Source organism: Cannabis sativa, chromosome 3 (genome assembly GCF_029168945.1).
Source record: "Cannabis sativa cultivar Pink pepper isolate KNU-18-1 chromosome 3, ASM2916894v1, whole genome shotgun sequence".
NCBI lineage: Eukaryota > Viridiplantae > Streptophyta > Magnoliopsida > Rosales > Cannabaceae > Cannabis > Cannabis sativa.
The window spans coordinates 4,867,568-4,885,014 of record NC_083603.1 but is presented as its reverse complement, the minus strand read 5'-3'; the positions used below and the strand labels follow the sequence as shown (position 1 = coordinate 4,885,014).

Here is a 17,447-nt window from a genome sequence, read left to right as displayed (position 1 = left end):
ATTTGTGTAATTGCAGATTGGTCCAAATTTTTGGACTTGAGTGAAATATTGAAAATATCGATGACTTCTTTATTAATATTTGAATAATAAATAGTACATATATAATATATTCCTTCTTGACAATTGAGTTTTTAACATTTGAACCCCTGCATTATACTTGGTTTAGCAAATTGGTCCATAGATTTGGAAATGTGACAATTAAGCCCCTACACGTGGTTTTTCTTCTACTTGACCTAATTTATAAGCTTTACACACAAATTATAAATTACAAATAATAAGCCCATAGTGTAACACATTATGATAAATAATACACTATGTAGTTGTACATCTCATTAGATTGATCTAAGTAGAAGAGACATTAAAGAGAAGAAGTTGACTATGGACATGACCATCTTCCATTCTAATCCAAGATTTTATAGAGAAAGGATGTTGAGTGATTTGTAGTATTCTTGACCCTTTTTCCCACTCACCTCCATACCCACCATAACCACTATGCCTACCAAAACAAAGCCATAGTTTGCTATAGGGACAACACCAATCCAAACCATGGTTGTGTCCTGAAAATATTGCCTGTCATCATGTATAAACAACAACATATTAATATGGAATCTAAAAAAAATTATTGAAAATATACCTAGACATTTTAGAGTTTATTTTTCTGTAAAGAGTAATTTGAGGCATAAATACTTATATTTCTGAAACTTATGTAACAATTCTTGATTGGTCTACGTCATTAAATTTATATTTTTTGAAAAAAAATAGTTTAATGACAAAAATATAAAATAAAAAATCATATAATAATTGAGAAAGTTTAATGTGACCTTGACAGATGGCCTTTGAAGAAGAAGTTTCATGATACCAGTTTCAACTTGTTGAGGAGCCACTTTCTCTTCATTAATTGAACCCACACAAGGTTTTTGTATCACACCTATTGGAGCTACTTTCTCGTATGCTTCACTTGGTATATGCCAAAAAACAATCTCTGGTACTCTGTTATATATATATAAAAAAAAAAATCATGATTTCTTTCTATTACAAAAGAGCATTGTTACATATCACGAGCCCCATCTCGAGACTCGTAATAATAACACAAAATTAGTCAGAATTGTTGCAAAATTGTCAAACAACAACTTTGTAACAATCCCAACTAATTTTGTACTGCCACGTGACTCGAGAGAAGGTCGGTCTTGAGATTTATTAGATCTTTTATAGCAACAAAGTTATTGGATAACTTTTGAAAGAAAATATAGTTTTTTTATAATTACTAAAAAAATGTGCAATTTTAAAATGATATTTTTATTTTTATTTTTTGGCCCCTGATTTAGTTGGGTGGGCCTTAGGGTAGCCTATCTTAGTGCAGATTCGACCTTAACTCGAGATTGAGAAACATAAACATTTTCAAATTGGTCGTGATATTGTAGACGATCTACACATCTTAGACCACAAATTTTATCCAGAGCCATATGGTAGTACATGATTGGTCAAATTGTCGAACAACAATTTTGAAGCAATCACATTCTACCACGTGGCACAGGATTAAAATTGGAGGAGAATACAAAATAATTTTTAAAAATAAAAAACATAACATCATATAGTGAAAAGTAGGTGATGTTTTCATATATTTTAATTATATGTACCTTGAATCTGGATTAAGATTTTGGGTGGTGGAGTTGAACCATTCTATTTGAGCAGTTGAAATAATTTGTGGATAGGTACCACCCCCAGAATCCAAGACATAGAAAAATGCAAGAGTTGTATTTGGATCTTCTGATGATGAGAGTTTGAGGACATAGTTGGATACACTTGGCCAAAGCTCTTTTGGACCAATTTTTGAATGTGACAACAACTCATTCTTCTCAATCTCATTTTTCATCAATTCCAACCTAGATGTCCCCTTAAAACTACACTCTTCTTTACCTGTTTTTTTTTCGAAATAATTTATTGTACTAAAAATAAGATTATCATATGAAATTTTTAATCATATTAAAAATTCTACTTTCAACATAATAAATTATTCAATGTTGGATGAACAACTTTAAGTAGAGGAAAGAAAGAAAACAAAATTGATATCTTAACTCGTACTAAAAATAAAGTTGCGTTATGTTGATATACTAAAAAGATGTATCTTATAACTTTATAAGTAGTTTAAAGATAATTTCATTGTGTGGTTGTTACACTAAAAATTTATTAGTAATATGTAAATGGTATGAAAGTCTATAAATATGTAATTGTGTAACTATTACGAGATATAGATGAGAAAATAGAATTTCAGTTTAATTGGGAGATTAACACTGTCTCAATGCATTTCAGAGATTTATCTTGTCTCGAAGAGAACCTATTACTTGATATTGATCTTCTCAATGAAAGCATCAATGATAGAGTAATAAGTCCTCTTTGAGACAGGATAAATCTCTAGATGCACTTTTCTAGACAGTGTTAATCTACTAATTAAACTAAAATTTTATTTTCTGAATTCATATCTCATAATAACTACACAATTACATATTTATAGGATTTCACACCACTTTCAAATTACTAATAAGTCCTTACACTAATTTCATAATGTAACACTAGTCATGTTTTAAATTCTTGCTTGTTGAGTTGAGAAATGTCTCTTTGTTATTTGTTAAACGATCAGTTAATATAGTTTTACTAAAACTTTTATATTGCATCCTGATTGTAGTTTCGGTTTGAAATTTGTACTAACTGATTTCTTACCTTATTTAGTAACAGAAGTTTATGATTAACGTGAGCTAGGTCCTGCACCTAGGGCTCTCCTAGTCGAGAGATCCAATTTTGTTTTTCCTTTTTAAGTAAAGATCCAACACAAACAAATCTCAAAACCGACCCTACTTGACAAAGACGATATGTCTATAAATATGTGACCTCACCTGAACATGATGATAAAGTGGTAGAATTGGTAAGAGGGCATAGAAGTTGGGGAACACCAGGGGGTGAAAACCACTCAATAGGCCATTCAAAGTGAGCATCATCATGGTTACCAAACACAGTAGCCCATGGAATTCCTTTGGCTCTTGCTGGTGAAATTGCTTGCTCCCAATACAAACTTGCATTTTGTATTCCTATGTTGTTTGCTGTTATCACATCTCCCAAGTACACTACAAAATCTGCCATAAATACTTACATCTTTCATTAATAGTTTCCAACCATATCATATGTAGATTGATTCACCACAAAATTTTAAGCACAAAAATATAAAATAAAAATCATTAACTCTAGAATCCATGTATAATAATAATCTACTAATCTTATATTATGTGATGATATTTACTCATAACATATTTGACTCCTACTAGTACTTGGAGTACTATACAATCATTAAATCATATAGAACATGTCTTAGGAATAATTACATAAAATATTAATTTTTGTCAAATTTTTATATTTTTACGTAGGCGTGTTTATGGATTGGTTTGGTCCAAATTTTCAATTTTTTGAAACTAAACTACTATTATGATTTTAAAAATTCAAAACCAAACCAGACCAATAAAATGATCAAACCAAATGAAATCAAACCACTAAAAAATAGATTGGTTTGGTTCGAACCATGGTTTGTATTTCGTAGTTATTCTAATTTTTTTTACAATAATTGTTTACTTTTTTAGTATTTTTTTTTTTACTTTTAATAGGTTTATAATACATAAATAACAATAAAAATTTATTATCGTAACAATATAAGCTCAATATCAATATTCTACTTAAAGTTGTTCTCAAATATCAACATTTTATTTTAAAAAAATATACTACGTATATGTATATAATTATACAGATTTGTTTGGTTTAAACTGCCACTGAGATTTCTAAAACCATGACCAATTTAGAGAATTTAAAACGGTCTGAATTGGTCAAATGATTCACGCCAAATTTATTTGGTCCGATCTCAAATAGTTGGTCTGGATTAGTTGGGGTTTGAAACCACATATTGAGGATTATATGAACACCCCTATTTTTACGTTCAAAGTTTCTTTTTTTACATTTTTACGGTATTCTATAAAAATACAAAAAAAAAAAAAAATAACAAGAAAATAACATCAAAATAACATAAAACATAATATACAAATGACAAAATAACAAGAATACAACATTAAAATAGACCAAAATACCTTATTTTATATAAAAAAAAAAGGGGGGGCTATTTACAAAAATATGGGAAAATAAAGATAAGTTTTGATATATATGGCATAAAAACTTAATTACACTAAATATGACATTTTTTTAAAAAACTTACAAATATGGGAAAAAGTCTTGAGGAATGCCATAAAAAACTTTAAATTTGTGTTTCTTTTTATTTATTATTTCTTTTTTAAAAAAATAAAATACTAAAATAAATAAAAAATGATCTCAACTATAGATATTATTTTTTTTTACAGAAATTAAACTTGTTTTTTTTTTTATTTAAACTACTATTTTTTTTCTTTGTTTTTTTTGTTAAAAACTAATTATTTCATTAAAAGTAGAAAAAAAAAAAACCAGTTTCATCAACATCATCCTGAAGAAAAAACAATATAAAAAATTATAATATAAAGATAATATAAACTTTAAAAATCAGTTTCATCAACATTAAAAGAAACTATTAATTTCATTAAAAGAATATAAAAAATAGTTTCATTATGTTATTAGAATTTTTTTCAAGTTACTTTTTTATTATTTTTTTTCTAGGTTGGAAACTTACATTTATATTTTGTTATTAAATTATTGGTAGGCATTATGTGTTGTTTTGATTATATTTGTAATTAGTATTTTTTTTTTTTTTGTATATTTGTGTGTGTATGGTTTTATTTGATTGTCTGATGAAACTGGTTTCAATTAACTTTATTATTAACATTTGTATTTTGTTATGATTTTTTATAACGTCAAAACTGGTTTCAGATGTCGAAACTGGTTTCACAGATTTTAACTGTTCTTTAATAGGGTTGCTCAATTTTTATGATATTATTATATATTTTTTAGTTTGTATAAAACCAATTTTCTTATTGTATGATATTTGAACAATTTTTATTTTATTTTGATTAAACAGTTTCTGACACACATATTATTTTATTATTTTCATAACTGGTTTTTTTAAGTAACTAGTTTTTATAACTAATTTTTTTTATTGTTGTTCATAATTGAATTTTATTCAATTTTTTATTAATTTATTTCAAGAAACTGGTTTTTATTTGTTTGTTTTTATTTTGGTTGTTTTACTAACTGGTTTCTCACATTCCACTGTTTTTTTTTTGTTATTCTTTTATGGTTTTTATTGCACTTTTGTCTCTTTAATTTTCTTTGTTTCTTTTTTTTTTCTCTTTCATTTTAATTTATGATTCTCTTTATTATATTTGCTGCATATTGTATGTTTAAATTAACTCTAATTTTTGAGCAAGCAAATAAAAAATTAAATGCCAAAATAAAGAATGAAGTTAAAAGTTTGATTATTAGGTATTGATATAAAATTTATATGTTCGAAACTGGTTTTTAAATTTAGTATCGTTAATTTGTAAAAGTTTAGTTATTAGGCATTGTGTATTTTTTATTATGTTATTGATGAAACTATTTTTTTTTTTGCCTCTTTTAATGAAATAATTCGTTTCTTTTAATATTGATGAAACTGGTTTTTAAAGTTAGTATCGTCTTTAGATTGTAATTTTTTTATTATCTTGTTGATGAAACTATTTTTTGTATTCTTTAAATGAAATTATTAGTTTCTTTCAATGTTGATGAAACTAGTTTTCAAAGTTTGGATTCTTTTTAGATTATGATTTTTTATATTGTTTTTTTTTTCAGGATGATGTTGATGAAACTGGTTTTTTTTTTCTGCTGTTTTTAATGGAATAATTAGTTTTTAACAAAAAAAAAAAACAAATAGTAGTTTAAATAAAAAACAAGTTTAATTTTTGTAAAAAAAAAATGAAATAAAAAAATGTACACTTATTATATATATTAAGAGAAAAAAAATTAGGTTGAGAAAAAAAATTAAAAAAAAAAAGAGAGACACAAAAAGAAATTAAAAAAAAAAACAATAGAGAGAGATAAGCGAAAGAAAGAAAAAAAAAAGTAGCAACTGACTTAAAAGTTGAAAAGAAAAAAGAGAGCCAAAATTGACTAAAAAATATATAAAAAAGACAAAAAAAAAAACTTTTTGAAGTTTCAATAAGTAAAAAAGAAAAAAAAAATTAATAAAAGTATAAAAATAAAATGTTCTTGTCAAATTAAAAATGTAATGTTTGGAAAAAAAATGTAATATTTGGTGTAAATTTTTCAAATAAAAAGAAACCCTAAAATGTAAGTGTAAAATAAATTAAAAAGTAAATAAAACTAATTAAGCTAAAAATAAAAACATAAAATATGGGATTGGATAATAAGTTTATAAAAATATGGCATATCAAATACCATAAAAAATCTTAAATGTAAAAAAATGCCATAGAAGAGTGGCAAACTTAAAAATGCCATATTTTTCTAACTTTGTTATGAAATCCCATATTTCATGTAATTTTCACTAAAAAAAATCTAAAAAACGGTAAATATATTGAAAACTCCGTACATACCGTATTCTATTTTTGTAATTTCTTTTGCTATTTTTGTGTTTTTTTTTTTTTTAATTATCCCTACTTAAAATATCTAATAGTAACGTTCTTTCAAAAATAACATATTGCATGTCACCATTTTGTTTAGTTTAAGTAAAAACTACAAGTTTTCAAATATATATATACTTTTTTTAAAAAAAAAAAAAGAGTTATATTATAATAAAAATTGAAAAAAAAAAATAAGTATAAGGTACTGGTTATTCTAAGAAGGTAATTGGTTATCACTTTAAGGCAAGAGTAACTGGTTACCTAAATTATTTTTTCCATATATATTTTTTTTTAATTTTTTCCATATAATATTTTATATATATTTCTAAACTTTGCTTAAAAAAAATCAGAAAACTAAAAATTCCTCGAATTTTTGGATGAACAAAATGAATCGCCTAAGAAGATTATTTTATATCCAACAATGTTTTACATAAGCCAAAAAAAAACAACTAAAGTTGGAATCATCACCCATCCAATTTTACAAACCATAATCAGTTTAATTTACATTATAAATTCACATGCACTATGTACTAAAATAAATTCACAAAAAAAAAAATTAAATTAATTGAGGCAAATTATCAATTAAAATTGATAACAATAATATTTATTTACCTGGATTTTCATGATCAATAACATTAGACATGACTCCAATTGAGCCCACATCTTGAAGTGGGGCCCAATCACTCCATGAGTTCTCTCCAAAATGAAGATCTGCAAACATAGCAATCTTAAAAATTCCATCACCATTCAAAACCAAATTCTTCTCTCTTTTTGTCCCAACACCACTACTCGCCACTGTCTGCGGTTGCAGACGATGGCGATCGCTCGCTCCATCGTTGAATCGAACGATGGAGAGACATGTATAAAGGAAGAATGTGATGATTGGAAGATTTCTTAACTTGGCCATCTCTCATTGTGAGAGAAAAAGACCAAAGAAACAACACTTTGGCTTTTATTAGTGTTATTTTGGAACTGTTTTTTAAGTTTGTTGAACCATTTTTATTTTATTTTTTTGGTGGTAATGGGAGTGAAATGACCATTTTGCCCCTTGTGTGTTTATGATAAGTTATGGCGTGTGGTGACAAGTTGTTGAACTCATAATTTGTTTTGAAAATTTTCCAACTTTATTAATTATAATTGGTTTGAAAAATGTCATATTAGATGGTGTCCAATTAATAATACACCATAATAATTTAATAACAAATGCTATGTTTATGATTGATTTTGTGATGGTAGAAACATCAATGTAACTTTAAGTGTATTTATGACACAAATACCCTATATTATATATAGATAATTTTGTAATGGGCCCATTGATCAGAATTTTTAAAAATAACTATGATTAAATGTCAATTTTAAAAATAAGATTATAATCCAATGACTGATAATAAAAGAAAAATTAGAGTTTTTTGTGCTTAATTTTACTATTTAATCCAAACCTGGCCCATTTATAAATCGTGTGAAAAACTGAAACTCAAACCCAACCTATTTACAAACGGATTGACCTGACTTGACCCGTTTATATAGGGAATCATACTTAATTTTGATTAACTTATCAATTTATTAACATATTTATAACAAGCTTAACATGATTATAATCCTGTTATGACACATTCATGAGCAATTTAATATGTTTATGTCTTATTTAACTAAAGAATGTAATTTACATGACATAAATATAATAAATTTAAAAGTGTATACTCTTACATAGATTATTACATATCATTTTTGAATTAAGCGTGTCAACTCGAAAAATGACCTGTTTAGTAAAAGAGTTAGTTGCGTCGACCCAAAAATAACCCAAACCCATTTAAGGCAAACCCTAACCCGTTTATTTCGTGCGGATTTTAAATCGTTTTATCCTATCTAGTCTAAATTACTACCCCTACTTTTACTGTTTTCTCATTTTTTTTTTAACTTTTTATTAATTTTCTTGTAAATAACTTTGTAGAGAAAAAGCCATATTTTTACAAAGTTATCTTAAAAATCAGGAAAATGATAATTCTGTATATATTTTGAGGTTGGAAAATGATCTTATAATGTGCAACCAACTCCAATATTGGCCCAAAATATTATAAATAAGGTGTTATTCGGCCCATTTATTCTGATGGTTGGGTTGAGGGATTGCCATTGAAGAATACCTTTTTGTGTTATACATTAACTAAATTTATATCCAAATAAAATTTAATTCAAATATATCTCGTATTGTACGTACCTAAATTACTTTCACACCCTCACATAACTAAAATACAATTTCAAACGTAATAGATTGTTTTATTTAGAGACAAATGTGGATGTTTGTGGGAAAGTTAGAGCAAAATTTTTGTTAAAGAAGAATTGAGACTATCGTGAAATGATAATAGTAAAATTAGTAGAATGATTGAAAAAAATGATAAACATAATAAACTTTAAAAAATGAATAAAAAATTAAAGACATCAATTTAAAAGAGGTATATAATGTAATTTTCTCGCCATTTAACCATGACTCTTTCTTATTCAACATACAACATTTTTTTATTATTTTTTTACATAATTTCAAAAATAAAAAACATAAAGATAACAAAAAAATTATAAAAATACAGTCTAATATTAATTAAATGCAAGCAAAATATATTGAAAATTCAAAATTACACAAGATAAAAAGACAGCCTCTAACCAAATAAGAGTTGGAAGATCTCCAACATGATACAACACCTTTATAACCACAATGAACCCTAGAATTTACACAATTCTATTTGTGTATATATAACATAAATATATATTAGGCAAAAATTATTAGCTTGTGAAATTAAAAGCCAACAAAAAAACCAAACATTTCAATACACAATTTGTCTCTAATTAAACTAAGTATATGTAATAGTAAATATGAAATGGAAACTTCTTAAAGACTATAGGATATAATCTTTTTAGATTTAATTTCCCTTGAATTAGTTTTCAAGCTTAAAGAGTTGATCAAAGGAAAAATGATGATGAAAATAGTCAAACTATTGCCAATATTAATGAATGGTTGAATGGAGAAAGAAGATAATGATAGTCAAAATTAACCACTAGCAAACTATCAATTAAATTTTCCTTCCTGAAATAACAACAAACAGTGCAAACAAACTTCAAATTTGCATAAGATATAAAGAACCTGTAAAACAATAACAATTGAAAAAGTATATTGCAATGATTTTGAACATTGTATTCACTTACAGAAGTGGTTCCATATTCTTTTGGGTCATTTTATATATATATATACATAGACATTGAGACATTAATGCAGAGAAATTTTCAACTTGGATCAATGGTTAAAGATATTAATCATAAGCCATCCAACCAACTTGTTATACAGTCTAAATTTGTGTATGCAAGACAAAACACTAACATTATCCACTAAAGACCATAAACCAAAAACAATAATACTATGCAAAAGCCAATAGTGGTATAAAAAACTCAAACACACAACATCATCCACTAAGACAATACACCAAACACCTGGTGGTCGATCTATAATATCAAACAAACCAACATACTAGGATCATTAATATATTGATCTTGTAAAATCTAAATTAAATGACCGTATAATACAGAATAAACTCGGTCAAGTCCATAATAAACACATTCACAATAAATTACAATGGCACATAATACATGTAAAAAAAAACATTGGCACATATTGCAATGTGGGTTTCTATATAAATGCAATTAAAGGATTTGGATTGCAATTTTGTGATTTGGGTTATGATTTGTGATTTTGAAGAACAGAAACAAAAACAAAAAAAGAACACATATAGAAGAGAGAGGGAAGACAAACAAAATTATAGTGCTGGGATGATTGACGAAGAGAACAACCATTACAGTAAGAAGATGGAAGACTAAGATGAACAAGGAGAAGTTTGGTGAGAAAATGGCAACAAAAGAGTGTGATTCAGTAAAAATAAATTCAAAAAATTAATTTTAAAGTAAAAATAAAAAAGACAAACTATAAAAATAGAAAGCGTAAAAGTAGAAAAAAAACATTTAAAAAAAAGATAATAATAATAATAATAATAATAATAATAATAATAATCATTTTCAAAACAATAATAATAATAATAATAATTATCATTTTCAAAACAATTATCCGTAGTTTAAATCCGTACTTATGCCGTTATTTTCTAATGATAGTAATAATTATCATTTTTATAATATTAAATAAATTTAAATCTCATTTTCAAAACAATTTAATATTTAAATATATTATATTATATATTTTTATCTAATCCTAATCAAAAAAGGAAACTAATAATCTCTATAAATACCCATAAACCCAAAACACAAAATCATAAGACCAACAAACATTAATAGACCTCGGAGCTTCCATAATAGTCCCAACTCCCACGATACCATCAATCTTACCCATTTTTCAATTTCTTCAGTCAAAGCTTTTCAATGGGATTTTGGAGAAGAAGAGCTAACGGTGCTTATAATAAGCAAGATTACCACACAATGAGATCATTTTCCAAAAATCAACCTCATGGTATAATATCATACATAAATTTAATAATTGTTTTATTGGTTTGAAGTTTTGATTCTGAGTTTATTTGGTTTGTAATTAAAGTTTCTTGTTTTAACAATTTTGAGTATTGATATGATCACTTCTGCTTAGTTTGTTTGTTGATGTTAATGTTGTTGTTTTGGAAAATTTATTTGAATGTACTTTCAACATCATAAGAGAATTTTATGTAATGCTTCAATAGTTGTAGAGAGTTGTTTGTAATCATAAATGAACTTTGTTTTTTTTTTTAGGAAATTTAAGTATTTGAGATTGATCATTTGATTAGATTAGAGTTAACAAACTCTTGAAGAAGAGCTGAAAATTGACATTTTTGTCTGATGATAAAGTTGTAGTCATTTTGATTTAGGAAAAACATGCTTAAACAAGAATATGGTTGGAAAGATTAGGTTCTTTTTTTTTTATATCTGAATTAGGGATGTTTAGCTTTTTATTTTTGTTTTTCAATTTGTGTTCTTGTTTGAATACCCTTGTTACTAGCTTTACTCAGTTGTGTTTTCGGTTTTTCTCTGATTCGGTTCTGTTTTGCTTTCTTCATGGAGTTGCAATGTGATTGAGAAGAGTTGATCTTTTTTTATCTGAATTAGGGATATTTAGCTGTTTATTTTCGCTGTTGATTTGTGTTCTTGTTAGAATATTCTTGTTACTAGCTTTACTCAGTTGTTGCTAGACTTTTCGAGTTTTCACTAATTCGGTTCTGTTTTGCATACTTCATTTAGATTCATTCTTACTGAAACAACACTCATTTTATTTTTACAGAGATTTGGCAACCAACTGTTCCTAAATGGGAAAAGGATTTCTGTGCTAAAGTGGGTTTAGTTTCATGGAGAAAGATACTAGAAACCAAGAAGTACATTCATTTGTACGATAAAGTCATGGAATGGAACGATTCTGCATGTGAAGAAGCGTTCAAACAAGCGAAGAAAAAATTTTGGGCTAAAATTAATGGCTTTGAATCTGAAATAGTATTACCTGGTCCAGATATCTACATTGATGAAGTTGATTGGGATGCTGAAATCGATCCTGAGCTGTATCTTGATTTGGAAAGGCAACCAGAACAAAGCGATGATGAAGAAAGAGATTTTAAAGATGCTAACGGTAATGGCTGGAAGAACAATGTTGAACTTGGCCTTGGCATTGACATGATTGTCCCGTCTGGATGGGGTGATGCTGAAGAAGATTTTAAAGGAGCTGACGGTAATGGCTGGAACAACAATGCTGAACTTGGTGGCATTGACAAGATTATCTCGTCTGGATGAGGTGATGATGAAGAAGATTTTAAAGGAGCTGACGGTAATGGCTGGAACAATAATGTTGCACTTGGTGGCATTGACAAGATTATCCTGACTAGATGGGGTGATGTTGAAGAAGATGTTACTAGATGATGGTCAACATGGTTGGTACAATGTTGAATTTGGTAGCATTGACAAGATTACCCCAACTGGATGGGGTGATGCTGAAGAAGATGTTGCCCGAGAAACTTCCACGCCTAGTATGAATCCAAGAAATGATGGTCAACATGGTCGGCAGCACAATTATGATTATAACTAGGCTACTAAACCGCGCCCAGCGCGGTTGTCTAATTTTTTTTTTAAATATATATAAGTTACATTATTATTTTTTGAATTTGTAAATTTTATTTGTAAGTGTTTTGACTAATTATTAGTAATAAAAAAATATATAAGTAAGAATATGAAAGAATGTCTAAGTAACACAAAATTAAGCCATTAATATTCAATTTGATTGTATAGGGAAAAAGTATGTAAGTCTATAGGGCAGTTTTGTTTTTTCATTTTTGGTTTGGTTGAAGATTACATTTCTAGTTTTCATTTTTGGTCTAAATTGTATAGGAAAAAAGTATGTTAGTGTAAGAGCTTAGACCCAAAACGAATATAAATAGTATCTAATAACAAATACAATCATACAAACACCACTATGTGGGACAATACCAATTCATGTTACAAAATAATCAAGTGGAAACACTTCATTCAAGGACAATTTCACTATGTACATGACCATCTTCCATTCTTATCCAAGATCTGATAGAAAAAGAATGCAGAGTGATTTCTACAATCCTAGATCCTCTAGCCCAGCTTCCATAGCCTCCATAATCGGTGTGTCGGGCAAAGCAAAGCCAGAGTTGGTTGTGTGCGCAACACCAATCTAGACCATGGTTATGACCAACAAATACTGCCTGTAATAACATAAAAAAAGTACCCTTTGTTAAGGTCTTCCATGTACTTGTATGTAAGCAATGGACATAGGTAGCTAACAACTCTTCCTTGACACATCCACCATTGCTTAGTTGGAGATTTTACAAACTAATTTGACCCCACTTTTTCACTTTAAGAATTTTGTGTCATAAACTTTAGATAGAGGAACAAAATAAAATTTAATGTGATTAAAAAAATTAATATTTTGTTATATTGTTTTTCACTTTTATTTTTTATTGAAATAACATTTTAATACATTGAACTACAACCAAACAAAAAAATAGAATGAAAATAATTTAATTACAATATCCCCGACAAAACAGGTTCTTAATTGCCCTACTTCGGAGGTAGTAATTGGTAGATACAAAGTAGTACAAGTCATTTAAGAATGACACAATTGAGTAAAAAAATAGAACAAAACAGAAAAAATCAAAGTAGGGAGACTACAAAAACAAACTACAAGGGATAAGATATTGGTTATTGACAAAACAAGATGTTTTCACGTACGAATAGGGTAAATAACGGCATAACTACTCAAAGTTTTAAGTTTATAAGTGGCATAAATTCAATATTTATTTTTAGGGGTATAAGTACCCAATGTTTGTAAGACTGTAATTTTTCTCTAATTTCGTCAGTACAATCTCTATTATTGTCTTAAACATGGCACATATAATGCTCAAATTTTTGATCATTGAGTCTAGATAAAAACATGTAGCATCGGTTACTTTCAACTTTTCTTTTAATAAATTCAAAACGGAATATGTACTAACGAAATTAGAGGAAAATTATAGTTTTATAAACATTAGGTACTTATGCCACTAAAAATAAATATTGAGTTTATATCACTTACAAACTTAAAACTTTGAGTATTTATGTCGCTATTTTCTCTTAATGAATATTCCGAATTAATTAAAATTACTGCTTTGTGAAAACATATGGACATAGTAAATGATTTATGAATAAAAAGGTCCAAATTTCCATTAAACCAATTTATTGAAATCATGCATATACTACTCTACACTATACCATTGGTTGAGAGAAATGAATAATTTTAGTCTTACTTTGATAGTAGGCATGTCAAAAAGATCCATTTAGTTGGAGCGGATTGGAGCTCCGACCCGACGGATCACCTCTGATCTGAAACATTCGGATACTTATTGGATCTTGGATCAGATCTGCTCCGCCCCGCCTAATTTTTTTCTGAATCGAATCTGATCCGACCCAATTTCAATTTATTTTTTTTTAAAAAAAAAAAACTTAATTCAAGACTCGGATCCCTTGGGACCTGGACCCGGACCCGGACCCGGACCCGGACTCGGACCCAGACCCAAACCGGGACCCGGGACCCAGACCCGGACCTTGGACCCGTGGGGCCCGGACCTGGACCCGTACCCGGACCCGAACCGAGACCCGAGACCTGGGACCCGAACCCAGACCCAGACCTGGACCTGGACCCGAACCCGGACTTGGACCCAAACACGGACCCGAACACGGACACGGACACGGACTCGGACTGAGATCCAAACCCGGACCCGGACCCCAAACCGGGACTAGGACCCGGGACCCAGACCCGTGTTGGGTTTTATGCCCTAAAAAAAATCTATTTCAATGTAATCCAGATTATTCAATATCAATATAGTAACAGAAGTATTTTTCATTCATTTGTGTATGTTTTGGTTCACTTAATCAATTGTTTGTCTGTTTGATTTATAAATTCATCCAAACCCCTTTCACATACTTGATCATGTTTATTGTGTTGTCAACTGTTGGGTTTTATGCCCTAAATAAAACTCATTTCAATATAATCAGATTTACTTATTAATATAGATCAGAAATAACATTTAATGTTGCATGGTTCACATGATTTATTTCATGATTATATGTACATAATGTATAAATTCATCTGAAACCCTTTTCACATACTTGATCCTGTTTATTGTGTCGTCAACACATTGGAAAGTAAACATGACTATGTGAATAAAGTTTCCTAGATTTATCAGACATAGGGTTTTACTGATATGATAATCTACAACAAGAGTTTACTTGTATTTGGAGAAATACTATGTTCTTTCCAGAGCATTGGTTAAAGTAAAGCTCAGGTTGGATGCATGGAGTATGCATCGGAAGGGACCGATATTGAACTTTGACTTAGATTTATTAAACTTACCGTAATATCTATTCAAGTCAATATCGCCTAGTTGATCCTAGATCAAATGATCTTAATCCTGATATGATTAGGCTCAATCTTGAAAGGCTATTCGTGTTCTTTGATTTGTTAGTTAAGCCTACTTTTAGGTCAGGGTGATACGTACATTTTGGGAACACGGTAGTGCAATTGAGTGGGAGCGCTATCATAAACATGGAATCTATAGCTTCTATCTGGCGAATAGTAAGCAAAGGATGATCTCCTTCGAGCTTGACCAAACGAATATAAATGGTGGAGTACTCATTTCACATAAGTTGAAATATCATTTATACGGGGTCAAGTGTTTTAAGGAATAAATACATTGTAGGGTGTAACGGTAATTTAATCCCTTTACAGTGTAGATCATTCATATAGAGGATCATTGATCACATTAGGATTATAACAATGGATAACTAATGATGTGTCTATATGGTGGAACATATAGAGCATTCTATATAACTGAGAGTGCAATTCTAAGTTCTATGCGTGGATTCAACGAAGAATTAATAAGTTAGTGAATTTTAGTGCTAAATTCTTGATCTACTTATTGGAAGCTCGGTTATATAGACCCATGGTCCCCCCACTAGTTGAGATAATATTGCTTGTAAGACTCATGTAATTGGTTTTGACTAATCAATTATAATTCACAAATTAGACTATGTCTATTTGTGAAATTTTCACTAAGTAAGGGCGAAATTGTAAAGAAAGAGTTTATAGGGGCATATTTGTTAATTATGATACTTTGTATGGTTCAATTAATAAATATGATAAATGACAATATTATTTAATAATTATTTATAGTTATTAAATAGTTAGAATTGACATTTAAATGATTGAATTAGGAAATTGGCATTTTTGAGAAAATCAGATACAAAAGGTGTTAAAATTGCAAAATTGCAAAGCCCAAGGCCCAATCCATTAAGTGTATGGCCAGCCACCTTTGTAGCTTTTTTAAATTGATTTTTTCATTATTTTAATGCCATATAATTCAAATCTAACCCTAGTGGAATGCTATAAATAGATAGTGAAGGCTTCAGAAAAATTACACTTTTCTTCTGACTTTTTCTATTCAGAAAAACTGAGCCTTCTCTCTCCCTATCTTTAGCTGACCACTCTCTCTCTTCTTCCTTGATAATTTCGAAATCCTTAGTGTATGAGTAGTGCCCACACACATCAAGTGATACCTCAATCATAGTGAGGAAGATCGTGAAGAAAGATCATCAGCAAAGGAGTTTCAGCATCAAAGATTCGAGAGAAAGAGATCCGAGTTCGGATATTGATAATGCTCTGCTACAGAAAGGAATCAAGGGCTAGATATCTGAACGGAAGGAGTCATTATATTCCGCTGCACCCAATGTAAGGTTTCCTAAACTTTATATGTGTTTAATTTATCGTTTTAGAAAGTTCATATTTAGGATGTTAATAAACATACTTGTGAGTAGATCTAAGATCCTGGTAAAATAATTTCCAATAACTGGCCTCAGAGCCATGGTAATTGATTTACTTACATGTAATTTGGACTTTAAAACGATTGTTTGTATGTTCTTTGGATGGTATCATGTTGTATTGAGTGTTATTTGATGATTGATTGATGATTGTGAAATTTTCGTGAAAAATAATTGTTATTTCGGTTCTGGCATTATTTTTATTGGATAGTATGGAAAAAATTAAGCAAGTTAGCCTTTTACAGAACTCAATTTGGATTTTATTTGAATTAGTTATGATTTTTTGAAGATTTGACAAAATCGGAAATTTGTCTTGATAGTTTCGCGCGATCGCAGAACTGTCCGTACAGTTTCGAATTTTTTCAATTTTCTTCAATTTTTCATACTTTTTCATGGAATTAACTTCCAATTTTTTGTATGGTTTTGTATATATACTATTACTATTCCTAATTCAATTCTAATTATCATTTTGAATTAATTTAAATTTTTTTT

The 17,447-nt window shown here is 28.6% G+C and overlaps 2 protein-coding genes across 2 annotated transcripts; one reads left to right on the top strand and one right to left on the bottom strand.

The window, feature by feature from the left end:
- Positions 1-46: 46 nt before the first annotated feature.
- On the bottom strand, positions 47-7,565 carry LOC133035583 (probable inactive purple acid phosphatase 16). Its single transcript, XM_061111514.1, has 5 exons — positions 7,188-7,565; positions 2,892-3,128; positions 1,638-1,917; positions 822-990; positions 47-570 (listed from the first exon to the last, which is right to left on the bottom strand). Exons 1-5 carry the CDS (start codon positions 7,480-7,482, stop codon positions 343-345), a joined length of 1,209 nt encoding a protein of 402 aa, XP_060967497.1. The 5' UTR covers positions 7,483-7,565; the 3' UTR covers positions 47-342.
- A 3,532-nt stretch (positions 7,566-11,097) lies between these two features.
- LOC115711123 (uncharacterized) lies at positions 11,098-13,174 on the top strand. The gene has a single exon (XM_061111511.1). The coding sequence runs from the start codon at positions 11,988-11,990 to the stop codon at positions 12,369-12,371; it is 384 nt and encodes a 127-aa protein (XP_060967494.1). The 5' UTR covers positions 11,098-11,987; the 3' UTR covers positions 12,372-13,174.
- The last annotated feature ends 4,273 nt before the right edge of the window (positions 13,175-17,447 follow it).